This window comes from Geotrypetes seraphini, chromosome 19 (genome assembly GCF_902459505.1).
Source record: "Geotrypetes seraphini chromosome 19, aGeoSer1.1, whole genome shotgun sequence".
NCBI lineage: Eukaryota > Metazoa > Chordata > Amphibia > Gymnophiona > Dermophiidae > Geotrypetes > Geotrypetes seraphini.
In genome coordinates this window covers 38738484-38766396 of record NC_047102.1, presented here as the reverse complement: position 1 = coordinate 38766396, position 27913 = coordinate 38738484, and the positions used below count along the sequence as shown (strand labels likewise).

Here is a 27913-nt window from a genome sequence, read left to right as displayed (position 1 = left end):
GTGTGCCCATACGGATGAGGAGAGAGCTTTCATGGGGACTTGGTGCACGGTGGAGATGGATTTTGCCATTGCAAAAGGTTATGTGGTTGTTGAAATCTATGAAATCTGGCATTTCGAGCAAAAATCTGACAGTCTCTTTTCTGAATACATCAAAATACACCTCCGTCAAAAACAAGAGGCTTCTGACTACCCCCGAAGGTGCAATGATACAGAAAAACAAAACATGTACATCTCTGATTTCTATAGAAAAGAAGGTGTACTTTTGCGGGCAGACCATATTCAGTTAAACCCTGCTAAACGCCAAATAGCAAAACTTTTCTTAAATTCTCTGTGGGGGAAATTTGGTCAAAGGACAAACCTGCCTACCGTTAGCATTGTCAGAGAGCCTGATGATCTCTTTAAATATCTGTTTTCTCCTGAATTTGAGGTTTCATCGTGTGACTTTATCGATGATGAAACAGCCTGTGTGTCTTGGAAGCACTCAAAAGACCGCACTACTTTGCCCGGTAACACTAATGTTTTCATAGCCTGTTTTACAACAGCCTATGCGCGTTTAGAGTTGTACAAACTTCTAGACAATCTACAAGAATGTTGTCTATACCACGATACAGATTCTGTGATATTTGTGAGCCGCGAAGGTGACTGGAACCCCCCTCTGGGCGATTATTTAGGGGAGCTCACCAGTGAGATACCTGCCGATGAACATATAACTGAGTATGTATCAGCGGGTCCTAAAACATACGGTTACAAACTGACAAGTGGAAAGACCTGTATGAAAGTGAAAGGGATAACGTTAAATGTAGAAAACAGCCAGAAAATCAATTTTACTAGTTTAAAAGATCTAGTTTTTGACTACAAACCGGGTGCAGAGGGTTTACCCCAGAAAAAGATAGGGGTGCAACAAACCGGTATTATAAGAAACAAAAAGAGGTGGGCTATAGAGACCAGTGTGATTAAAAGAACACAGCAAGTTGTGTATGACAAAAGAATGAAGGAGGAGGATGGGTTCAGCACACTACCCTACGGATACTAGAACGGTGGATGCCCGCTGGTCGCACCCTTTCTCTTGTATATTAGCAGGACCGTCCAATTCAGGCAAGAGCTTAAGAACATAAAAGCTTCTTTGTTAAAAAACTGTTAGAACATGCTGGCCCTGTATTGTCTGTCATACCTGACAATATTGTTTGGTGTTATAGTTGTTGGCAACCTTTGTATAAAGAAATGTTAAATAAATACCCTTTTATTACTTTTACGGACATTTTGCCTGATACTATTAACGATGACCGAATGTTTCCAACCCATAAAGTAAACTTGGTTATTATAGATGATCTAATGGATTCTGCCTGTAAAAGCGGCAAAATAGAGAATGCCTTTACATACATCACAGAAACCTGAGCATCATATATTTAGTTCAGAATGTTTTCTTCCAGGGTAAAACAAGCCGGACTATAACTTTAAACACCAAATATATGGTTCTCTTTAAGAATCCTAGAGATAAGTTACAGATAGCCATTCTGGTTAGGCAGATGTACCCTGGAAAATCACAATTCTTTTTAGAGGCCTTCGAGGATGCCACCAGAAAGCCGTACAGCTATCTCTGTGTGGACTTAAATACCACAATGCCTGAGGCTTACAGATTGAGAACGGATATTTTCCCGCCAGACTGGACAACAGTATATTGTGTAAAACCACAATCAACCTGTAAAAGGCTGTGAATACATAACCAGATCCCTTCATATACGCTGGGGCGTGTCTCGGGTAACATGTCTAGCCGTGTAAAGAGAAACCTGCCCCTTTTAAAACTTTTAGTCCAAGCCTCGCCGCAGCACAGAAAAGCCATCCTGAATACAGCCTCTGATGATTTGGTGGCTGCTATAGCTGAAATCGCTCTCAACACCCTAAAAGGTAACATTCCGCTTTCACAAAACCAGATAAAGGTTTTAAAAGGGAAGCGTCACACCATAAAAAGACTGTGTGATAAAAGATTAACCCTTAAGAAAAAAAAAGAAGCAGTTGGTGAAACAATCGGGCGGATTTATAGGGCCCTTGTTAAGTTTTGCTATACCGTTGATAACGGGTCTTCTGACAAACCGCTAATGCATCACGCTGAAAAAATGTACCTGGTCCCTAGTCAACAACTCGAGCGCTTGAGAAACCCCATAGACCGGGAAGAAAATATTAGAACCTCAATCATACTTAGGTTAGACGAGGAAATGAAAAACATACTGCAGAGTCCTGGTATGTCTGACCATGAAAAAGTTAAACGTTACTCAGAAGTGTTACAACGTTATCTCGTGTTGAACAGATAAAGGGATATGGAAAAAGAAAAGCTAAATGTGTATCTACAGGGACCGGTTGATGCTTCAACAACCTCCGCTCCAGAAAATAGTATACCACCCGACTCTGTGGTTCAAGAAGTGTTAAACAGCATCAATACGCGCTATAGGAAAAATGCCGAAGTCCTGCTTAACAAACTGTCAAAAAACAAAAGTGTTGCATCCTGGGTGGTAGATGGTACATTTGTATACCAAGGAACACCTATCAGTGGTTCTAACCTGCTCGACCTCGTTCGCAGTGTTACGCAGACCCATGCTCTTTCAGAGCAAAGAAGGCCCCTAGGCTGGGAGGAGTTCATGCAAACCTTAGCTCAATTAAATATGCCTTCCTCGGTTGTGGGTAACGCAGCCAACAGAGAAATACTGTTACGCCTCAAGGAGAGACCAGCTATGAAGGTTCCTGAACTATATACAAAACCTGCCAAGAAAATAAAAGACATATTGATTTTAATGTTTACTTTTTTTATTTAGAAACAGCATGACATTCATGGTAGGAAACACAGCCCTGGGGTGTATGAAACAGGTTTTGAAAAGGTCTACACAAGACTTGTTTTTTATTTTTTACAAATTTCAGTACCATTTCATCATTTTGCATTAAATCTTCAGAATACATTTCTAAAATATTTTCAAAAGGTTGCCCTTTACAGCGATGATGTAAAAAAACACACAGTGATAGCCACAGGCCTCAGACAGTGGGTGCTGTAACTGTCTATTATGATATAATGTTTATTGAAAAAGTTTATAATGCTGTTAGGAAAGAATAAACTATCCGGTGGTTGTCCGTAAGAATCAAAAAATTCTCCTGTCCCGTCCCCGGTCACATAGAGGGCCAACCAGTGTTCACCTGGTAGGGTGCTGTTTCTGATAAAGCTGATAATGGTGGTATTTCCACATAGATGCTTTTTTCGATACTGGTTTGGGTTGGGGATAGCTCAAACAGATCTAGTTCTGATTTAATGCATTCTTCAGAGCCGTTGTGTACAAAAGCCATGGTTTTTTTTTTTTCGTTAGAACGGGTCCTTCTCTTCTTGGATCCGCTGGATAGCTTCTGTGATTTGTTACCTTGAGGTTTCTTTCTTTTAAAAGGTTTTGGAGATCCTTGCAGAATCTCTTTAGGATGGGTCCTCTTTCTTTTAACAGCCCGTCTAACCACAGCCAGTCCCGACCCCGTCTGCTCTGCGGAATGGTTTATTTTATTTAGAATGGTTGTTGCAACATGGCCCATGACATCTTTAGCTATGTTTTTTGCGGCTCCTTTCAAATATGGTTTAATAATTTAAAAACCCCTTCTCAAAAGCGGTATTGCTTTTCTAAAGAGACTATGAAATAAGCCACCTACACCGGCACCGTACATGACAGGGGCCACGTGATATCCTGAAAGTCCATAACCGGCTTGTGCTGTGTAATAATTTTTGTATGCTTTGGGGTCTCCGTAATCTTTAGACACCAACATTTTAAAACACAACAGTCTTCCTGGGCCGCAGGTGAAGCTTAAGGATCACCTTCCCGTAAAGAAATGAGACGTTCCTGTTCTGATCCGTCTTTATTTCAAATGTGATGGTATCGATGTGCTGCTTGTTCACAGGTACATAGTGCGGTTTATCGTACGTGAGGGTGATAAACTTATCCGCTGACCCTAGAGCTGGAACACAGTGCAACAGTTGTACAAAATGGTCATCTACTAACTGGTGCTCTACAATATCGGTGTACACGTAGAGGGTATTAAAGCCGGCCTTGATATTTGCTGGGAAATGAGAATGCCTTGTATTAACGTTAGCCTTTACCCCCAAAATGGTTGCCAAATCACCCCCTGCAGAAATAACAGACTTATCCTCTGATTTTACATGAATTCTTCGCGTATTGGGGTCATATATGATTCTCGGCGGTCTCTCAGACTCATAGGCGCTTCTAATGTCATGATTCATGGTTTCCAATAACCTCCCCATGGTCGCATAATATCCTCTCTGGATTGTAAATTGGCGTACATTTCCTTCTCCAGAGGTGACAACGTACTTTATGTCTTCCTTAATATTTTCCCAAGTATGTGGGTATTGTATTTCCACCAGCCCTGCTTCCCATGGACCCTGTATGGTGAAATTAGAGCTGGTATTATGGGGAAACATAGCTGCCGAAGCATTGCTAGGCAATGTGATATAAAAGCCACCGTCATTCATTTTGCTTTTTTCTCTCTCTGTGCTGCTTCAAAAGACAAAATCAGATGTCTTGAATCTCTGAGGCCTTCACCCAACTGTTAAATTTATCAGGCCACCCCTTCCATTTCACGAGACAAATTTTGTTCTTACCCCCTCCTTTTACCTTTAGAACCTTTTCGATATGGTATATTCTGTCCTCTAGAGGCTTGACTTTTAGTAATTCTTCAGGATAAAAAGAACCTTGTATAGCTTCGCTATCGTAATCCTGTATCTTGTATATTGTTCTCTGACCCCTGTTTAAAACATCTTTTATTATAAATATCTCATCCGTCCATGTCTGCTCGTAATTTGAAATTTTCCTTTAAGTTTTGATAGCCTTACATGGTCTCCTTTCATTAAGAGATCCTTGGTGGGATCGCGTTTGATGTTACTGCCGTAGACTGTTTTCCAAATCTGCAAAGAGTTTGAGGGTGTCACATCTACAGGCCTCGCCTGTATCGTTCTGTGAAAACTATAATTATAGCTGTGCACTATAGCCTGTAGGACGTCTTGATAAGTAAAGGTATTATGGGCTGTAAAATATCTCCACATTTTGGATTTTAAAGTCCTGTTAAATCTTTCCACTACAGCTGCTTTAACATCATTATGGATAGATTGTGAGCCCGCCGGGACAGATAGGGAAAATGCTTCAGTACCTGATTGTAAAAAAAACCGCTTAGATAACCTTGATAGGCGGTATATAAAATCCTAATAAACTTAATAATTCAGTAGCATAATTAAATGAAATAACTATTTCTGTAGTTTATAGGGATGGATGGGGATGTAGGGGATTCCTCGCGGGGATGGGCGGGGACGGAGGGGATTCCTCGCGGGGACGGGTGGGGACGGAGGGATTCCTCACGGGGACGGGTGGGGACGGGTGGGAGTCCTCACGGGGACGGGTGGGACTTTGGCGGGGACGGGTGGGATTTCTGTCCCCACGCAACTCTCTAATTCCTATGGGAGGGGTGTGGCATGGGCGGAGAGTGGGATGGGGGCAATGGGCAGGCGGGGTGGGGTGGGCGGGGCTTAACCCGGAAGTGAACGCTGATTGGTCGATCCTTATCTCTGCCAGCTGTCAATCATTTTGACATGAGGTGTACCCATTATACTACTTACATTGAATGAAATCTCTTCATAAAGGTGGTTAATACATTCAAATAAATAAAGTAAGACAAATCAAAAACTCATTTATATAAACATAAAGGAAAAATACAGATCTAAAACAGCAAATACACTTCTCCCTCCGTATTCGCGGTTTCAGCCATCGTGGTTTCGATTATTCATGGTTTTTAGCTTGCTGGCTCCTCCCCCCCAAATTACATCAGCTTGCATAGAGAAATCGCCGATTCCAAGCATATCGCTGATTCCCGGCACTTTCTTCACCGTGTTTTGCCTCTCCTTCAGGAACAGGCCAGGCCTCCCACCATGTTATTTGTGGTTTCGCCATATTCACGATGGTTTTTAATAGAAAACAGCGAACAACATATGAAAAAGTTATTTGCGGTTTTTCTGTATTGGCGGGTCTGTTAATCCCCTTTCACAGCAAATATGGAGGGAGAATACGGAGGGTATCTGATGGCTTCTAGTTATCAGAGATGGCTGAGGCAACCTTCTCAGGCAATCACAATTTTGGGACATGCTTTTTTTTGTTCGTTTCATACGTTAATTTTAATACCTTTTTTAACCTGTAAACTTTTTTATACCTCCAAATCTATTGAAAGTTTGTTAATTCATATATTAATACTTATACAATCAGCTTTGTGTATACTAACCCCTCTGTTTTACCAGCCATGGCGGTAACAGCTCTGACGCTCATAGGAATTCTTTGAGCATCAGAGCTGTTACCGCCACGGCTGGCACTAAAAAAACGCGCTACAGTTTTGTTAAAAGGGGGAGGGGTAAATTTTTTAAGATGCCCAAACTCATTACTGGAGCTTGCTGGGGTTGTTTTTGTTCTCAGTTATGGCTGTATGGAACATAGAGGCAATTTACTCAGTGCCAGGAAGGATTTCTAAGGGAGGATAGGTGTCATGGATGGACAGACTGGACAGGCCATATGGTCTTCATTTTTTAATGTTTCTATCTAAGCACAGTCCTGGGATATCTGACAACACCATCCTAGTGTAATCCTAGGGCCTGCATCACAGATTGCAAGGGGGTAGAATCATGAACTACAAACACCACATCATTGGGACTGGCCAAAAAGTCTCCATTTGATATACCGCTTAAAAAGTTGGCTAAGCGGTGTGCAAAGTCATGAACAGATAAAATCAAGGGGGGGGGAACATAATTAGACAACAACAAACTTAAATGACATATTGAAACGTTGAAACAAAGGGGAGAAATACAATTGGCTATAGGAGAGACAATAAAGATCAATACAATAGGAGAGGGGGAGATGCTCTTCCTTCTTTTTAATGTACGGGAATCATTTATCATCAGCGTCCTTAAATAGGAAGGTCTTTAAAATTGCTGTCAATTTCTCTATAGGTGAGTCTTCTCAGAGTGGGTCAAGAATTCCACAATGTGGGCACTGCAACTGAGAAAATGTTTTTCCTACTAGTATCGTAAAAAAGATGGCGAAGGGAGGGAATGATTAGAAGATGTTGGTTACTGGATTGGAGAGTTCTGGTTGGACAGTGTGGGATGAGAAGTCTGTCTATAAATCCAGGAGTATGTGCCTTAAAGGTGAGCCTTAAAGGTGAGCAGTAGGATTTTGTATGTGATTCTATCTGTGATTGGTAGCCAGTGGGATTTTACGCGGTCAAATTTTTTTTGCGTTACGGATTAATTTAACTGCAATGTTTGGGATAATTTGTAACTTTCTTATTGGCAGCGCTGCCATTGTTGAGGTCTTTCAGGACTTTGAAATCATCAGTGACGATGTTATGGAACTTTGCTCTCCCTGGGAGCCTACTGTGGTCATGGTTCACGTATCCCACACTTAAGGGGAGGCCCATGGGGTTTACCTGCTTCATGGAGCCAATTTCTAGCTGCAGCTTGTGCATGACTTCCTCTCGCTCCCGCATCTGTTGGGTCAGTCTCTGCTTCTCTTTTTTTTCTCCATTTACTGCCTGCAAAATAGACTCAGTTACTCAAAAGTTCAGCCTGGAACTAAAATAAACTTGCGAAGCAGAGAAGGCAAAAAGCTCTTCACAGGAACGAGCTAAGGGAAGAAGGCACTAACGCCAGTGTGAACAGGAAATAGATCTGTGAAACCTATTCCAGAGTCAGAGTACACCCTCAGCATGCAAATTAGCTATGGAAAATTAATACACGCTAAAAAATATGGGGTCAATATTCAGCTGAGTGTTTTGTTCACCATCAATAGTGTTATTCCCGGGTAGTCAAAGCCAGGACCTATGTGGGCTCTGGCTTTGAGTATCCGTTTCTTTTTAAGCCAGTTAACACATAGCTGCTTAAGTCAATATTCATTACTTAAGTAAGAGAGCGAATAGAATGCTTGGTATAATCAAAAAGGGTATTACAGCCAGAACGAAAGAAGTTATCCTGCCGTTGTATCGGGCGATGGTGCGCCCGCATTTGGAGTACTGCGTCCAATATTGGTCGCCGTATCTTAAGAAGGATATGGCATTAGTCGAGAGGGTTCAAAGGAGAGCAACACGTCTGATAATAGGTATGGAAAACCTGTCATATTCTGAGAGATTGGAGAAGCTGGGTCTCTTTTCCCTGGAGAAGAGGAGACTTAGAGGGGATATGATAGAGACTTACAAGATCATGAAGGGCATAGAGAGAGTAGAGAGGGACAGATTCTTCAAACTTTCGAATAATAAAAGAACAAGAGGGCATTCGGAAAAGTTGAAAGGGGACAGATTCAAAACAAATGCTAGGAAGTTCTTCTTTACCCAACGTGTGGTGGACACCTGGAATGCGCTTCCAGAGGACGTTATAAGGCAGAGTACGGTACTGGGGTTCAAGAAAGGATTGGACAAATTCCTACTGGAAATGGGGATAGAGGGGTATAGATAGAAGATTACTGCACAGGTCCTGGACCTGTTGGGCCGCCGCGTGAGCGGACTGCTGGGCACGATGGACCTCGGGTCTGACCCAGCAGAGGCATTTCTTATGTTCTTATGACCAGACTTTTCTGTGGTCCCATTTATGCAGTAAACCTGGCCACTTAAGGGCTGAATATCAGCCCTTAAGTGGAAAACTGCTGATTCCGCCCTCAGAACATAACTTTAATTTAGGTAGAGAATGACACGGGGATAAATTTGTCCCCGTCCGTGTTTGAGGCTTGTGCAGATGAGGATGGAGCTTGCAGGAATGGGGCAGGGACAGGAAAAGAACTCGCCGGGACAGGGAAAACTTTCTCCCCATGTCATTCTCTAAATTTAGGTGCCAACCAGCATATTCAGCAGCGCTTAATCAGTTAAGTGTCAATGGCTATTAGCGGCTAACCCTAAGCAAGTGATTTATCCAGTCAGTGGCTCTGTGAAGACCAGCTGAAGTTTTTCCATTATTTGGTGGCTGGAGATAAGACTTGGTTCTATCACAGAGATCCTGAGTCCAAAATGGAGTCAATAAAGTGGAAGCACAAGTCATCCCCCACGCCATAAAAGTTCAAGACAGAAAAATCTGCAGGCAAAGTCATGGCAACTGTCTTCTGGGATGACGAAGGACTTTTGCTTCTGGAGTTCATGCCACACAAGACAATCATAACTTGGCAACATGATTTAGATACATTAACACCTCACACTCGCATATTATTTAATATGTACCGTAATTACAGTTCTAAAATGGGGGGAAAAGGGGAGGAAATTGGGTATGTTTGCTATTAGTGATAATGTTTAGTATATATTAACTCTGTAAATTTTGGGTTTCTTCTTGTTGTATTTGAAATTATTTTTTTTTTACTACTATTTTGTTTGTACTTTAAATTTAATAAATATGATTTACATTAAAGGTTATGAGACCATACCAATTTAATATTTAGGAGCATGTAAAATCTATGTGTCAGCTGTTTGCAGGATTCTCCTATATTTCTTTGTTGATATTGACCTTAATTTAATGCTAATTTGCAGAAATGAAATTTGCTGTTTTTGGCATTACTCCAGATCATTGATTGAACCATATCCACCTCACCTTGGTTAGGCAGAGAACTTTTCAGCACCCCCTCATGTATATGTACATATAGAACTCGTGAATCTTCTACCCTTATAGAAACATAAAAACATGGTGGCAGATAAAGGCCAAATAGCCCATCTAGTTTGCCCATCCACAGTAGCCATTATCTCTTTCTCTCTCCGAGAGATCCCACGTGCCTATCCCAGTCTCTGTTTCCACCACCTCTTCCGGGAGACTGTTCCACGTATCTACCAACCTTTCTGTAAAAATGTATTTCCTCTGATTACTCCGGAGCCTATCACCTCTTAACTTCATCCTACGCCCTCACATTGTAGAGTTTCCTTTTAAATGCACATTTATATTACGTAAGTATTTAAACATCTCTATATCTCCCCTCTCCCGCCTTTGTCCCAGTGATTCCCCCCATTCCCCCCTCCAAACACATGGTCATGATTCTACAACATTCCTTTATCGTGCATTTCAATGAATGCAGAAATTGGAGGCATTGTGCTATAATTACCTTTTGCAACTGATCTAATTTCCTCTCCTGGGGTTCTTTATCACTGTTGCTCACCACTTTCTCTTGGTTCGGTGGAGTTTGCAACTGGTTTCTGCTCTGCTTCCTGGACACCAAAGTGTGCTCTGAGCCTCCTATTTCACTACAGAAATGAACATAATTATTTTATTTCAAGAGTTTCAGTGTATTCTGCTTGCAATACAATTTTCTTTATTCTACAGCTAAAGAAAATAGAATGATGAGGTGTCTCAGCATTTGAGAAAACAAAGATTGAAATTTGAAATTCTACCTGTATTGTGGGTCAGCAACCACTGTTTGCCCTGGATCGGTAGCATGGAATGTTGCTACTCTTTGGGTTTTTGCCAGGTACTTGTGATCTGGATTGGCTACCGTGAAGCTGAGATACTGGGCTAGATGGACCATTGGTATGACCCAGTAAGGATATTCTTGTGTTCTTAATACCCAAACACCACCCCTTGCAAAATAACCTAGAGACACACAGAGGTTCTCATTGTCCATCCCCTTGCATAAGCCATACGCCCTCTCTCTTTCGAAGGAAACAGAAAGAGCAGGAAGACTTCAAGAGCTCGAGCCTAAACTTTTCACTGCATTTTAACTAGGACTCATCTAGACTGATTCATACACCCCTCGCACATCACTAGATGGGCTTAACGATTAACCCCTAAAGAAGGCAACTTTTGTTGCTGAAACCTGGATCCTTGTTGGGATTTTCTAACAGGATTTCTCTTTTAATATGAGAGCTGACTTCTCGCTTGCCTTTCTCAGGCCAACATACTAAGCATTAGGCTACGCCTCCATTAGTATTGCATACCACTATGCATTTGACTTGGCTTTGAATTACTTCACCGTCTGTAGTTTTAACATTTTTAATGAAAATTTCAAGTCTTGGAGCCCCAGCGTTTCTCACTGCAATAGCTCAATTTCAAAAATTCTTTCTGATATACCTCAATTTCAATATTCTATAATTAACAAATAGCAATTCATTTGTGTTCTTATCGTATGCTCAATTCATAGTTTTCAATGAAAGAAAGAAATAGTTTACAGTGATAGAGAGGAAATGAAAGAAACTCGATTCAGGCACATATGAGTGATGTTAGAGGGAGAGAAGCTGCTTGCAACAATGAGCTAAACAGGTATTGGGGAAGGGAAGGGAAGTGCGTCGGTGGGGGGATGGGGAAGAGGGCACCATCGCCCTAGGTGCCTTCCACCTGTGCGCCACTGCCCCAGGCACCTCGTTACGCTATTGGTTTGGCTTACTAAATGTGTGTGTGAGTTACGAGGGAAGGGAAGAGGTGCATGCGCGCGGCAGGAGGGGGCAGAAAGGAGCGGAGGCAAAGAGGAAGATGGGTACTGGCGCCCCCCCCTCTTACGGCACCACTGCTGGAGGGGTCCTTCCTTTGGGTTTGGTCTGCTTTTCTTTAATGCTGCGCCACAAATCAAAACAAATGCCAATAACTTTCCAGCTCTCACTTTGTCATTCTTGGCAACACCCCTTCTCAGAGCCCGTCTCTCGCCTCCTCAATCCGTTCAAAATGCTGCTGCACGACTCGTATTCTGCCAGAGCCGCTATTCTCACATTACCCCTCTCCTCAAATCACTTCATTGGCATCCGGTCCATTTCCGAATATAGTTTAAACTCCTCTTGCTGACCTACAAGTGCGTTTGCTCTGAAGGCCCCCCCCCCCCGATATCTCTCCTTGCTCATCTCCCCCTATGCTCTCCCCCCCCCCGATCTCCGCTTATTGGGCAAACCCTCTAATCTGTACCCTTCTCTTCCACTGCCAACTCCAGACTCTGTCCCTTCTTTCTTGCAGCACCATATGCCTGGAACAGGCAGGCTGCCTGAATCAATACGTTGTGCTCCGTCCCTGGCAGTGTTCAAATCCAAGCTAAAGGCCCACTTTTTTGAAACTGCTTTCAACTCTTAACTCCTACTCACTGCTGTCAGATACCTAGACCCACTGTATCATTTCCTCTACCAGAATCTCCCCAACCGTGAAATATCCTGTCTAAATTAGATTGTAAGCACTTCTGAGCAGGGACTGTCTATTGCATGTTAAAATGTATAGCGCTGCGTATGCCTTTCAGCACTATAGAAATAAAAAAATAAGAGGAGGAGGAGAAAAATACAAAATTTATTACCTTTTCTGCCGATCATTCTTCAAGTCCTAGAAAAGAAAGGGAGGTGCAGAGAAATAAGGAATATAAAAATTGGAATGTGTAAAAAAGGCAGAAGATGAAAAGTAACGGGGGAAAGAGAGAGAGAGAGAGAAAAAAGGTCTCCGTTAGCTGAAATTAAAATCATTATCCCAGCAAAAAAAAAAAAAAGTTGGCAAGAAACACTCATTTGAACAGCCAATTGCAGACAATATCAAATGTTTGCAGAAGCACAGTGTCTGTGTACCTTAAAAAGAGAAATTATTTTTATAATAAAGATCCATATTTTTATAAATGAACCAAAAAATGATCTTCCGCATAGATAGATGGGTCCTGCTATGCTCCCTCTAGTGGCAGAAGAGGGTTAGAAATATTAATTATGTTATGTTTTGTAAAAGATTTGTATCCCACCAAATCTCAGGTCTGGCTGTCTGCTACAAGCTTCTCTGAAGACCCCACAGATAACTACTATTTTATGAATCGGATACATTACATTCCTTAGCAATTAATTCCCATGCATGCCTGGAAGGAGATTATTCTGATGCGATCCATCAGTGTTGGCTTTCTCTCAAATTTTTGCAGTTCCACCCTCTTTCCTATTGTTGTCTGTAAATCTGTCTATTTATTGTCAATGTATGTCTAACAAAACGGTTTTGGTTTTGTTACCCCAGTTCTTATTACACTTGTAATTCGCTTTGAAATGATGTTATAATGCTGCATGGTGTCTGACAACTGGGTCATGATGAGGGCAAACTTCAAACTACCACATTGGTGTAAAGTCCATGTGTCCTTTTTATTTGCAGCCTTTACGCTAATGTTCAAAGGAAAAGTGTGCAGGGACTTCCACTTTCCCAATGTCTATTAATGGAAAGTGCATGCCTTTGCTTAATCTGCTCTTATGCCACTAGAATTTTGTATGCACAGATTTGCAAATGTATGCTTTACCTCCTCCTGAGTACAGCGAATTTGCGGTTCACGCATCGCGGACTCACTAATTTGCAGTAAGCTCCGACCGCCTCTTCCTGCATGTCAAAGCAGCTCCTGATTGATGTAGCCTGCCTATAGTAACAGGAAGAGGTGGTCGGAGCATACCGTGAGTGATTTTTCTGCACCCGCCAACGCCCTAGCTGCCTTCTCCTGCCTTTTGAGAGGCGAAAAACCGTATTTGCGGTTTTATGAAATTCGCGGGGGTTCCCGGAACGGAACCCTTGCGCATTTCAGGGAGGAGTACTGTATCAGAGCTGCCAAGATTATGGTACCCAGATTTTCTGTCTGGAAAATCCAGACCCCCTAGGCCCACCCTCAGGCCCGCCAGTCACACCCTTCCCTGCCCCATCACACCCCGGATCTGCCCCATCACGCCCCCAAGCCCGCCCCATAAGAAGGACATGTCTGGGGAAATCCAGACGTCGTAACCCTAACCAAGATACCCATTTCCAGAAGATTGATTTCAGACCAGCCCTGGATTGCTGACAACCTCATCCTGATACATCATAACATAACATAACAATATGTTTGCATACTGCAGCTCCCTCTCAGTTCTGTGCGGTTTACAGAGTAAAGATACTGGACATTTACATTGAATTGCAAAGCATTAGTTCAAACATTTACCAAACAAGTATGTTTTTAACAATTTTCTAAATGCCAGATAGGTGTTGGAGCGTAATTTAAAATTGCCAAGATGTTTATCCCATATACCGGCCTGATAAGATAGAATTCTGCCCAAGAATCGTTTGTAAACACATCCCTTAATAGATGGAAAGTCGAATATCTACGAACCCCTTGTAGGGCGTTTTCTATTAACAAATTCAAAGTGGTCAAGAAAATAACTAGGTAAAAGACCATGTAAAGACTTAAAACATATACAACCAAATAAACAATATTCTCGCCTCAACTGGCAGCCAGAGCAATTTTTGGCATTATGAGACCTGCAGTTCTAATTGCAATGGATAGAATCAGGGACTACTATTCCCATACTGCTTTGGTATGTACATTTAAAGCAGAACTGGCCAAAAAATCTTCCTTGGCTGTTGTGCAATATGAATAAGCCAGTGACTCCCAAATCTGGTCCTGAAGGCATCCCAGCCAGTCAGGTTTTTAGGATACCCACAATTAATATTCATGAGAGAGATTTGCATGCCCACTTAAACCGTGCTGAGCAAACCAACTTCTGATATTCAATGTTACTTAACCAGGTAGTGCCTTTGAATATTGTCTCCAACCATCTCTCAAACCTGTCCTAGGGGACCCCAGCTAGTCAGGTTTTCAGGATATCACTAATGCAAATCTATCTCATGCATATTCATTAGCAATATTTTGAAAATTAAACTGGCTGGGGGTCCCCCAGGACAGGTTTGAGAACCAATGATCTAGACACATTCCAGGAGGTGGGATTAAGGAGAAAGGTAGCTTGTGAAGAAGTTGGGAGAGAAGTCTTTTTGATGAGGGTTGGGGTAAAGAATTTGAAGGGGGTAAGCTCTTGAGGTGGGAGGGTTCAAAAGGGAGCTAATCTGGGGAGAGCCTAATCATGGGGAGAAGTTCAGGAGAGCTATATGATCTTGTGGACTGGGATAGGAGAATGCTCTTTGGGGGAGGAGTTTGGGAGGAACATCACAGGAAAAAGAATACCTGAAATTCAGCCCACTACTCAATTAGCTAAGCAGGTAGCAGGCTGAATATTTGCATTGTATTCCCTAAGAAAAGCAAGACTAAAAGTTTCAGTATACACTGGAGTAAAGCTTGGACTGGATCACCCTTGTCCTGCGAAACTGGAACCAGTTGGCAGCCTTATTCTAGAGCAGTGTTTCTCAACTTGGTCCTGGAGTACCCCCTTGCAAGTCAGGTTTTCAGGATATCCACAATGAAATATGCATGGAAGAAATTTGCATATAATGGAGGCGGTGTATGCAAATCAAGTTTATGCTTATTCATTGTGGATATCCTGAAAACTTAACTGGTAAGGGGGTACTCCAAGACCGAGTTGAGAAACACTGTTCTAGAGCAGGGGTGTCCAACTTTGACACTCGCCAGGTTGGGTTTTCAGGATTTCCACAATGACTATGCATGAGAGATCTATCTAATATAATAAAATGGTAGGACGCGCATGCGCACTAAAAAAAACGTGTTCCCTGATCCGTCGCGTTTTTTTTTAGTGCGCATGCGCGGGTTTACGTCACCAAACTCGGCAACTTGGACAACAATTGCGCTTATGCTCAAGCCGCCGCCACAAATCCTCTCTCGAACCGCACCAGGATCGAGAGAGGAGCTACGGCGGGGGCTTGAGCATAAGCGCCATTGTTGTCCCCCTACCTAGCTGCGAGGCTGCGGCGGCCTTCCTCACGGTTTCACGGTGCTTGGTCCGCCAAACAATTCGAGCCAGGGCATGCAAATATAGTAGATAATATGCATATTCTTTGCGGAAATCCTGAAAACCTGGCTGGATTGCGGCCCTTGAGAAACAAGTTTGGACAGCTCTCTTCTAGAGGAATGGGAAATAAGTTCAAACCTACCTGCTCTTCAGTCCTCCTGCTGATGCCACCTGTGCCAACCTTATGAGCTTGCTCCTGACCATCAGCTCGCCATGTGCTGGTCACCTTTGCCATGTGAGCCTGCTCCTGGCTATCCGTTTTCCAGATATTGCTGCTTGGCTCTATAGGTGGAAGGCCTTCGATGTCATCAAAACTCTGATAACACACAAGAAATTTCAGGAAAACAGGGGAAGAGAAAACTCCTGTGCAACCTGAACTAGCGCCATGTATTTTCACGGACTGAGCCCTCCTCCAGCATTAGCTGCTGACAGTCACTCACATAAATAGAGCTCAAGATATAGTACGCTGACTAAATCCAGCAGGAAAACCCAACACTTTTCTGTTTAGGGTCTGTCATGAGCGTCAGTTTTTCACACAGATATAACCAGTCAGTTTGATAAATAGGGAGTTTCAATGTTAGTGTCTTATTCAAAGTAACAAAGGTTTTTTTTTTGCTGGATGGGATGGTAATGTTGCAGGTCATCAAAACCTTCTACATGATCCGGGGATTGTGGTATTTCAACTCTTTAACAGCATCCAAATTATTTTTGTGACCAAGCTGTGGAAGCATGCTCCAGTGCATATCACCTGCTGTCACACTATATAAGTCTAATCAATTTCATCCTTCCTCCCTAATATGTGAGAAAGATGTACTGTGCGACACAACATCGCAAAAGCATCCCCTGATAGAGCTTCTGCTTGAGAACATGGCACACGGCAGGATTTTTACTGAAATGTATATTTTTAGGCTTCAGCGCTGAAGTCTATGTTTGGGAAAAGTTTGCAGTCACTGTTGCTCTTTGCCAAGATCCCTTCCCACCCTGTTCCCCCATCTGCGGCAATATATTCTCTTCTTTTATGGAAGGTGTCCACACCCAGCTCAGATCAAGTCTCTTGCTGTTCTCAGAAAAGGCAAGAGAGAAATGGAGGGTAAGACATAAATATAGAGAGAAAAGAAGAGAGAGAGTCTAACATAGAGAGCCAGAGATGGGAGGGTAAGACAAAAATACAGAGAGAGAGAGAGACAGCATTTCCAAAAATGAAATTTTGAAAGATTTGCATATAGCATGGTTTTGTTTTATGATCATTCCTGTAATTTTTGTCACTATGGGTTCAAATGGAAAGTATTTTTGCACCAGCTTTATAAATGCTGATAGCATCAGCTAGAAATGTTGAAAATGTGCTTAATGAAAAAAAAAAAAGAAAGTGCCAGTAAGCCACCAGCCTTACTCTCTTTGGTGATCTCAGTAGGTTAGACTTGCTGCTTTGTTTATGGCACCTCTTGGTCACATTTATTAGAGGATTATCTGGAAATGAGAGGAGTTTGCACTAGTACAAGGAGGACAGATTGAGCCATCTGGGTTTTATTTCCACTGACAGCAATGGAAGGAAAACCTGGATATTTCAATCTATCGGTTGTGGGTTCCAATCCCGCATTGCTCTTTGTGACCCTGGCCAAGTCACTTAGGCCCAAATTCTGTAACCGGCACCTATTTCGGAGGCGCCCAGCTAGATAAGGCCTATCTAAATTAATAAGGCCTAGCTCAATTAAGCTTTTTAATCAGCACTAATTAAAACTTAGGCGCCTATCAAGAAAGAGCGATTCCGTAACAAGGTGCCTCTAAAAATTTAGGTGTCCTTCCCAAAAATAGGCGCTATGCACATTAGGCGTGGGCACAGCTTTGTGTTAGGCGCCTTGTTACAGAATCGCTGCTTTTAAGCGTGCTTAAGCGCTCGCATGGCCACCTAACTTTTAGTTGTGCCTAGAGCTGACCCTATTTATTGGGCGCCTCCACACTAGGCGCCGCTCAGCGTGATTCGCTAAACAGCGCCCAATTTTACTTGAATCGCGCTGAACGGTGCCTATATCGGCGCCTACCTTTTGGGCGCTTCGTATAGAATTTGCCCCTCAATCCTTCGGCGCATAGAATTGTAGGATACGCGGAATATAAATAAACAAAGACAGAAATAAATACAATAAAGACGGAGACGGTAACCTTACACTAGTGCCAGCGAGGGACCCAGTTCCTGGAAGACTTAAGATCGGTCCTAATTTTGTGACCGGCTCTCGCAGAGTGTTATGGCACCCTGAGCGCTGATTTTGAATGGAAAAGGCAGGACTACAAATTCCAAGCTTTACTCGGATACAAGTTCAAATTTCCGCACTGGTGAAATATCTCCTTCCAGAAGCTGATTCACGTCATGTAGCTCTCAGCCATTAGGACACATTTGATCTAGAACCACTGGCATATGCCTTTGTTAATTTCACGACACGAGGTTGCTGCCCACATTCAGCATCGGCACTCTCTCTCTGATGTCACTTCCATAATTTTGGCGCCAAATACAAAAGGCGGATCGGTTTGTGCATTCATAACAGTGGCGTAGCCAAGGGTGGGTCCAGGCCCACCCCACTTCCGGCTCCGGCCCACTCAGTGGCAGCACATAAGGTAGCTGGTGGGGAGCTCCAAGCTCCGCCGGCTTAAAACCCCCCCTACCTGCAGCCTCTCCTTCTGATGCAACTTCCTGTTTCTGCATAGGCGGAGGGCATCAGAAAGAAGTCCGAAGACCGGCCTGAGCAGCATGTATCAGTCAGGCTGCTTGCTGCCGGCGAAAATCAGCTCTTTGAAATGTAGGCAGTGGCAGCGGGGGAAGTGAGGAGAGAGACCAGATCGGATCACCTTGTCTGGGTAGGAGAGGAAGAGATGGGACCTTCTGCTCACCCAGCTGGGGTCCAGGCCCACCCATAACTGGGTATCTAGCTACACATCTGATTCATTAATGTAGATCCTGGTAGAACTAATCGATTGGCATCAAGTGATCGTAACATCCTGGTAGGGATACCAGATTTACCGTTTGGATCCCTCCTTGAGGGCCGCAATCCAGTCGGGTTTTCAGGATTTCCCCACTGAATATGAATGAGATCTATGTGCATGCACTGCTTTCAATGCATATTCATTGGGGAAATCCTGGAAACCCGACTGGATTTGCGGCCCTCAAGGAGGGACTTTGAGATCACTGCCCTAGACCCACCCCCAGGCCTGCAATTTGGGGGGGGGGGGCAGGAATGGACTGAGAGGGCAACGCATTCCTCTCTCTCCTCCTTGCCCTCCAGATGAGTATACCAGGCATACTTTTGCTGGTGGGGGTACTGAGCTCCGCCAGCCAAATAACTGAACTGCTGCCGCTCCTTGCTTGCCTTTTGGCTCTGAGCAGCATGCGTGAGAAGTCCCGGCATAGAGAATGGCATGGCTTCTGTCACCGTCATCATGGATAACCACAGGAAATCATCCCCATGTCATTCTTTAAGGAGAGAGAAGAATCAGAGTATGAATGGGCACAGCCACTGACCCTCAAGCCTTGCATTGAAGAATGCTAGTGTAGAAGGACTGAGGTTGAGAGAGACACTAATGAATGACAGTCTCTGGTATCCAGAGCAGATATTGTGATGTCATAATGCCTCATTCCACCAATGCCTATGAGCCAACCTCATTAGTGATGTCACAGTGGCTTGATTGTCCTAAGGCCAGTACTGGGCAGACTTGCACGGTCTGTGTCTGTATATGGCCGTTTGGTGGAGGATGGGCTGGAGAGGGCTTCAATGGCTGGGAGGGTGTAGATGGGCTGGAGTAGGTTTTGACGGAGATTTCGGCAGTAGGAACCCAAGCACAGTACCGGGCAGAGCTTTGGATTCTTGCCCAGAAATAGCTAAGAAGAAAAAATTTAAATTGAATCAGGTTGGGCAGATTGGATGGACCATTTGGGTCTTTATCTGCCGTCATCTACTATGTTACTCAGCTCACATAAGCACATAAGAATTGCTACACTAGGACAGACTGACGGTCTGGCTCACTGGTTGAGCTGCTGCCTCTGCACCCAGAGGTTGTGAGATGAAATCCTAGTGCTGCTCCTTGTGACCCTGGGCAAGTCACTTAATCCTCCAGTGCCCCACCGCTTTGAATGTCAAAGCCATTCCCTTTCCCTACCACAGCCAGTTCAGTTATGAACAGCTAACGTTTAGCTGAAAACATCTGCAAACTGGCTCAGTGGAGAACTGGCTGCAGACCACCGGCTCAACAGGATTGGCTAATCTAGCTCCTGCGTTTGCATATCTTTAATGCTGCAGCATCACAGTTATAAACTAGTGTCAATGATTTTCAGATTTCCAAAATCCTCATGCGTACTGTTTTTTTGTTAGGGACAAGTTAAAACTAGAGCATTGGTTTGTGTGGGTTCCAGGACTCTAAAGGGTACATTTAACCAACAAAAAATGTAGGTGTTGGTTTGTTTTTTTAACCCTCTCAAGTTAAAATTTGGGTTTACTTCAGCTGAGTCTTCCTCCCTATCTATCCATATTTAAGATGTGAGCTCTGGAATGACTTTATAACTTCCAGGTCCCACCAGGTCAGTTTTTTAATCAGATTGCATTTTTTGCCACTATCGTTGCCACTGCTGAGTGGAAACTGACTGTCAAGCTCAGGCTGTGTTCTTCGTACTCAAGACGTGATCAGTCAATGATATGCCCGCTGGCTGAGGATACGCTGTGCTGGAAAAACACAGCTCGAGTGTCACCAACCATTAGCAGATTGCTGAAGCAAGAAGTGAATATGTATGTCTGAGCAATGAAAAGGTTTTGGTTTGTTTTTAGGACTTTTCGTGTGTTTATATTTTAACCATGTATTTTAGATTGTCAAACTTCTTGGCACTACACAACTATTATCATATTTACAAGGCTGACATTCCTTAACCTTCCTCCCTCCCCCTCCCCAAACAATCAGATTAATAACAGAGCTGGCAGGCTGGCAGTGTGGTGACTTAAAAATTACACACTCCCAATCTCTGTAGCTGCTTTTGCTTTCTTGTATTCGCTCCCTGAAGTTTGTGCACCATGGGGTAACAGCAGGCAAGTGGACTGGTATCACACATGTCACATGTCTATTGTTCATATACCATTCATTAAATTGAGTTAAAGGGTTTATTATGGATCTCTAGCGCTCGCAGTTGTACTGCCAATTGAACAAATCACGGCGTATACGGTAACTCTTTTGCGAGCTATCATCGGTCCTTTAAACTCTTTATTATAATATTCCAATTTAACTTATCTGAAAGTTTTTTCTTTTTAAACCATTCACTATAGTTATTCTACTGTGGTTATCTCCTTATGTCATTATCGTAGTAGTACTTAGCTCAGGAGTAGATTTGCTGCCCGACCATCTGGAAACGACGGAAGATCTCCGTTTCGCTCTCTCTACAAGCAATAGAGCTTCTTCAGGAACAATGTAATTAATCTTGTCAGCACTGTTTATTATTCAACGCTATATAGCGGTATAGAGAACCATGTTCAGGATCTCCAAACTTTTTTGCCTCGACCGAAATTTCAAGGCGTCTTTCGTCACTTCCGAGATTTCTTCCGGTCTCCGTCCCTTCTGCCGTGCTGCACCGTATGCTTTCAACAAGCTGCCCGAATCCCTAGGGGCGGGCTCCATCTCTGAGCGGTGTTCAAGGCCCGTTTAAAAGCCCACCTCTTTGAGAGTGCCTTTGACTCCTAACTCCTTATATGCCATATCTGTCCAAGTTAGACTGTAAGCTCTTCCATACAGAGACCGTCTGTGTACGTCTTTCAGTGCTATATATGTGATATGTAGTAGTATGGGAAAGGAAAAATATGGAGAAACCTTAAGTAAAAGGAGTGGAGATGGGAATTCAAGGATGGATGAGGACAATAGTAAGAGATGGAAAAGAACCTCATAGAGGAGATGGAAATTAATTAAGATGAGGATGGACAAGCCCATCTTATCTGTACCCTTCTCCTCTACTGCCAACTCCACACTATGTTCATTCTCTCTTGCTGCACACATGCCTGGAACAAACTGGCTGAATTATTATGTCAAGCTCCATCCCTGGCAGTCTTCAAATCCAGGCTAAAAGCCACTTCTTTGAGGTTGCTTTTAACTCCTGACCCCACTCACTGGGTAAAGCACACATACCTGTCTGAGAAACTCCCTGACCCCCTACTGTCCTGTTTGTCCATTGATCAGATTTGTAAGCTCTACTGAGCAGGGACTGTGTCTTGCATGTTTTAATATACAGCGCTGCCTATGTCTAGTAGTGCTATAGAAATGATAAGCAGTAGTAAGAGATAAAAGCCAATGAAGGGGAGCGAGGAAAAGGTCTTGGGGGAAGAGAAAGAGGAAATGGGACAGAATAGATGGAGAGGAACAAGAGCAAAGGTGGAGAAGAAGGGGAAAAGGAGGAATCAAAACATAGAAGTTGATGGAGAAGGTGGAAAGGAAATTTCTGAGAAGAAACAGAGCTTCATATAAGAGGTGGGGAAGACGGAGTTGTACCGAGGATAAGCAAGGGAAGATAGGGCAGATTGTGGTGTTTGGGGGGGGGGGGGGGAGGAGCAGGGGTTAGAAATGGAAAGGGTAGGTGGACAAGAGCCTGTTTGGGAAAGAGAAAGATAGCAATGTGTATCGTGTAAGAAATTCACTATAATTTCTTCTTCAGTGTATGAGCAGATTGAAAAGCAAGGCATAGTGCAACTTCTTATAAAATGAGGACACCTGGTCATCCAAATCCCCATGTTTGCTGCTCCAACTGTCAACACTGCTTTAGGAATTTTGAGGTGGGACTCGTAGGGTTACCATATGGCTCCAGAAAAAGGAGGGTCGGATTGAGACCTCTGGGTTTTAACTTTCATTGCTTTCAAGTGGAATAATAAGGGAGATGCCTCAATCTGCCCTCCTTACTTCTATTGCTTTCCATAGAAGTAAAGCCCGGATGTCTCAACCCGTCCTCCTTTTTCTGGAGCCATATGGTAACCCTAGTTGGGCCACAGTCACACCTCAATTGAGGAGACTTGGGAATTCTGGAGGAGGGCAGTTCCTAAAAACTAGTCCATCCAGGAAAGTTGGCAATCTTTAACAGGAACTGAGTTCCTGTGAACTCCTGCTGACCTTGAGCTGAAGTGTGTAATCCCTCAGAATTCCACTGGTCTTCGGATTCTTCCCATCATTACTCAAGCGCTTGTTGGTTGTGTGTGACCTACAGAGATATCTAACCTAATCTGCAATCTCTGGGTCGCTCTGTGCCTAATGAAGTTCAAGGTGACTTACAATCCAAGAGAAGCACAATGTGATTAGGAGTACATAGTAGGTATAAAGCAAGTAGCATATTATCTAGACCAGTGGTTCCCAACCCTGTCCTGGAGGAACACCAGGCCAATTGGGTTTTCAGGCTAGCCCTAATGAATATGCATGAAGCAAATTTGCATGCCTATCACTTCCATCATATGCAAATCTCTCTCATGCATATTCATTAGGGCTAGCCTGAAAACCCGATTGGCCTGGTGTTCCTCCAGGACAGGGTTGGGAATCACTGATCTAGACACATGAAATCAGATAAAGGCCAAATGGCCCGTCCACAACTATCTCCTCTTCTGCCTAAGACAGGTTACCAAACGTCCAGATTTCCCCCCCAGAGATATCCTCCTTTTGAGGACATGTCCAGGGGGTCCCGTCTGGGGTTTTGAAAAGCTTCCGATGAGCAAAATGCAATGTTGTGATGTCACGTGCACACGCGCAACGTCATCGTACAGGCACGAACAGGTTATGGGGGGTGGGGCTGGGGCAGGATGCGGGTGGAACTGGGGGCATGGCCATGGGGTCTGGATTTTCCTTCGGGAAAATCTGGTAACCCTACCCTAAGAGATCCCAAGTGCCTATCTCACGCTTTCTTGAATTCACTCTGGAGTTTCCTTTCATCTGAAAGCGGCTCACCATATGAAGCGGAGATCGTCTAAATACGATGTAGTTGGCTATTACAAGGAATAGAGAAGACAGTGCAGTGGATTAATAATACAGTACAACCTATTAAGAGAGTACTTGATAGGGCAGATGGGGAGGGTCAGCTCTGTGAAAATGAAAGAGGACCATGTGATATGTAGTTAAGTAGTGTGGAATTTTCATTGTTTCGCCATTGTTAAGATATCCTTAACAATGGCAAAACAAGTCACGCCAAATTTCTGCATCACAGAACAATAGCTGCCTGTACAGAAAATGCCATGTGTGCCACTCTCCAGACTCCCTCCCTCCGCCCTATTTCCATCACCTCTATAGGGATATTCACAACCCCTGTTGACCGTCTTTTCTCTCTCAGTTTCCTCTTCTCAATCTGAGTCTTGTTCTTCCTCTGTCCACTACCTTTCTTCTCCTTGGCTTTAGGAGACAGTGTCCCCAAGCCTTCACCCTCTGTTTGTCCAGAGAAGAGGGTTTTCCTTGGGGAGTCAGGAGGTTTTCTCCCCGCCAGCACTCTATCCTGCTCCTGGCCAGGCCCCGCTATTCTGCTCTCACCAACAGGCCTCTGGGTGGTAGATTTCTGACGGGCCTCTCTTGTCTTGGGAAGCTGAGTATCTTTAGATTGGGCCTCGGAGGCCACACTGTCACCGAGGCTGGAGCACGAAGATGGAAGACTTGAGCCTCAGTTTCTCTCGTTTGGCCTTCCCATTCCTCTAGGAAAGGCAACCTGTTCACTACTGGAAGACCTAGAGTCCCTGGTTGACATAGTCTGGCCTCTAACCTGCAGCAGCTATAGGTGGCAAAGAAAAAAAAAAAATCAAGAATCGTGTTAAGTAAAATGTCAGAGATCCTAGAACTCAGAAATGTACAACACTAATATCCTAACTCATTCTCCAAAACACAACCATAACATTGCCCTGTGTCTCACCATCAGAGTCAAAAGAAATTGAGACTCTGTCCCATATCACAAGGACCCAGAACCCCAGGGAACTGATACCCTGCTCCCCTTTACACACGTGACACCCTCACAGAAAAGAATGAAACATCAGAGATTCAAGAATCACTGATATGCTATATTAGGAAAACATGAAAAGGGCAAGACCCCCAAAACTCAGGATTCTGGTACCTTGTCCTCTCCCCATCAACATGCCAGAAACTCATTCAACATCAGAGACCAGGGCACTGATCATCTAACCTCTTATACCACATTCTTATCAAGAGCACAGCACAGAGGATTTAAAACCTCTCATCTGGAATCACAAAGCACAGACTTTCCGACTCTTGCATGCTTCTTCAACAGAATGAATCATTAAATATCAGAAAGAGAGACTCAAAGTAATAGGATTGATTTAGGGCAAATAAAAGCACAGATGGTGAGCCTTTTATTATCATTTTTACCTCAGTTTGTAGGTTCAGGTTCTGTCTTCTTGACTGGATAAGGCCCCTTAAGCTGCTGGTTGGGGGTCCTCTGGAAAGTTTGAGCGTCCCTTGCAAATGCAATGATTTCAGTACAAGGTAGATAAAATAGTCAGAGGGTATCAAGCTATGAAGAAGCTTTCTGTCCCTGCTTCTTCTTCCTGCATGTAAAAACTCCTCAGAGAGGCATGGAGGGAGGGACAGGTCAGCAACCTGTATAGAGTCCGCCCCAAAGGAGACCGAGCCAACACTGTCCTGTGTCAGACCCCAGGCCTTAACAACAGAGCAAACTTCTCCTGGACTCCATTCCTCCTGAAAGTAAAAGCAAAGAAGTCCTTAATAAAGCCCCCACTGCTGTGCCCATATATAGGATCAGAAGACGGTTAATACTTTATATTCCAGATTATATCCAAGACTGTTCTACAGTTATTGCTACCAAAGCTCTGAATCACTTCCTGCATTTCACAAACTCCAGCAGCAAAAATGTTATTTGGAGGATGAAAAATGTCCAGCTCTATGAGCTGTTATTTTAGTTCTTTTATGTATTCATAAGAACCTAGAAAGCATTTTCATTCTCAATCAGTGAGCAACATGAAAAAGGAACTGTTTACAATCATCCTTGAATCCTACACCTGAGCAGGACCATCCCGAGTTGGAAACGCGCCCTGTGCGAGATGCCCTTCTTAAGTTCCTATCCCGCCACCGAGTCGCAGCCAAGCAGGGGAAAGCAACGGTCATGGACTCAATTTTGCAGCCACACTGGCCCGCGCTACAGCCCTGCACCTGAGCTCAGAAACACAAACTCTAAGGCCCAGTCTTTGGTCCTGAACTAATTCCTAGCAGCCTTAATGACCCTAGAGCTGAACAAGACTCTGCAAAGGATTGAGGTACTCTAGATCAGTGGTTCCCAACCCTGTCTCTGGAGGACCACCAGGCCAGTTGGGTTTTTCCAGTATAGCCTCAATGAATATGCATGGAGCAGATTCACATGCCTGGCACCTCCATTATATGCAGATCTCTCTTATGCATATTCATTAGGACTATCCTGAAAAACCCGACTGGTCTGGTGGGCGCCACGCTCTAGATCAGGGGTCGGTCTTCAAAAAAAATTATCATTGATTGCAATTGATACAAAATACTGCTTATGTGCCTGATTTTTCAATTTAAAAAGAATTAATTCCATATTACAGAGAGTTACTTTGGCTCCCTATTGAGGCAAGAGTGATGTTTAAGTTATAAGGCGGTGCATGGTATGGTTCCTGGGTATTTAGTTGATTATTTCAATTTTTCTAGTTTTTGACATTCCCCACATATATCAACAATGTTTGATTTACCACTGGTTAAAGCAGGGGTAGGCAATTCCGGTCCTCGAGTGCCAGAGCCAGGTCAGGTTTTCAGGATATCTACAATAAATATGCATGAGATAGATTTGCATCTCAAGGAGGCAGTGTATGCAAATCCATCTCATACATATTCATTGTAGATATCCTGAAACCTGACCTGGCTCTGGCTCTCGAGAACCGGAATTGCCTACCCCTGGGTTAAAGGATGCCGTTAGAAAAGATTTTACAATAGATTGCTTTCTTATCAAGCAGCCATCCGGGACTCCGTTCTTCGCGGACTATTTTTTTGCTTCCACATTGTATCATGGAGGGGGCACTGGCACCTCTCTACCCCCACCCTCCCTTTTCCACCCCACCCCCTCATACCTCTTTAAAATCTTTGCCAGTACAAGCAGCTTGTATCAATGGTGATACTGAGTTTGTGTGGCTGTCGGGGCTTAGCATTTTGCTTTGATTGTTGTTGCTCTTTGTCTCCCCGCCCCCCCCCCCCCAAGAAGCTGATGCCCTAGGCAACCACCTACTCTACCTATTAAACCAATTCTGTATTTAATCTGGAAACAAAAAGGATAATGAAAGATTAGGTTCTTACCTAGATAATCTTCTTTCTGTTAATATATATAGAAGTCTGTACTCTAGGTGAATATTCTTTGGTCGTGAACTGTTGTAGAAGGATTTCAATCACATCTTTTAGTTCCTCTTCCTTCACCAGTGAAGAATAGTGCCCTCTTCAGTTTGTACCAAAGCAATCTACATGCACTATAACAGAAAAAAGCAGAAGGAGGGGCATGGGGAACTTCCCCAAAACAATAGTACATTTCTGTTCTGCTCTGTAACTCATGAAAAAGAACAATAGTTACCATGAACTAATAACATAGGTGTACCAACGAACACTGCTGTGTGCAACAAACACAAATACATTTGGAGCTCAGGAACTCAACAAACTTATTGTTTTATTAGTCATATAAAACTACATGTACTTCCAACTGATAGGAGAAAAACTCCAGTTCTGGACTATAGATGTATCTGAGGCAGAAATCAGGCGCAATGAAAACTGACAGGACAAGCAGTACAGACTGCTATAAGTATTAACAGAAAGATTATCCAGGTAAAAACCTAACCTTCCATTCTGTTAACATAAACATAGGAGTCTGTACTCTAGATCAGTGTTCTTCAACCTTTTCACACCTAAAAGAATTATTTTGTGGACCGGCACCGGTCTGTGGCCGGCGGTTGAAGAACATTGGGCTAAGTCGTGGGCCAGCCCCCACCCATCTCCACCCCAGACCCCATAATGGTACTAATTGTAACATCATTTTTTCCATTCATTTTTCATATATATACACACAATAGAATCTTATCAACAACACATGGTTAACCACAGAATTAAACTACACACTGTATGCTTCTCAACATTCATTCCTACCAGAACTCAGATAACCCCTATACAAATATGGGGCCAAAAACTAAAATTACTAATATATACAAATGAAACCCTAAGATTCAAGACTATGCATGCA

General features: G+C 43.4%; 1 protein-coding gene across 2 annotated transcripts in view; it reads right to left on the bottom strand.

The window, feature by feature from the left end:
- The window catches only part of LOC117352363 (PRKC apoptosis WT1 regulator protein-like), a 36166-nt gene extending 10767 nt beyond the window's left edge, over positions 1 to 25399 (bottom strand). For both annotated transcript variants that reach the window (XR_004537666.1, XM_033928800.1), the window contains exons 1-6: positions 25036 to 25399; positions 23951 to 24427; positions 15824 to 15997; positions 12300 to 12325; positions 10140 to 10278; positions 7501 to 7605 (exon numbers count right to left, since the gene is read on the bottom strand). Coding sequence is in view for 1 of the 2 variants with exons in the window: in XM_033928800.1 (XP_033784691.1) it covers positions 7501 to 7605; positions 10140 to 10278; positions 12300 to 12325; positions 15824 to 15916 (363 nt within the window). In the remaining variant the exon portion in view is untranslated. The remainder of the gene's footprint in view (positions 1 to 7500; positions 7606 to 10139; positions 10279 to 12299; positions 12326 to 15823; positions 15998 to 23950; positions 24428 to 25035) is intronic.
- Positions 25400 to 27913: the final 2514 nt, after the last annotated feature.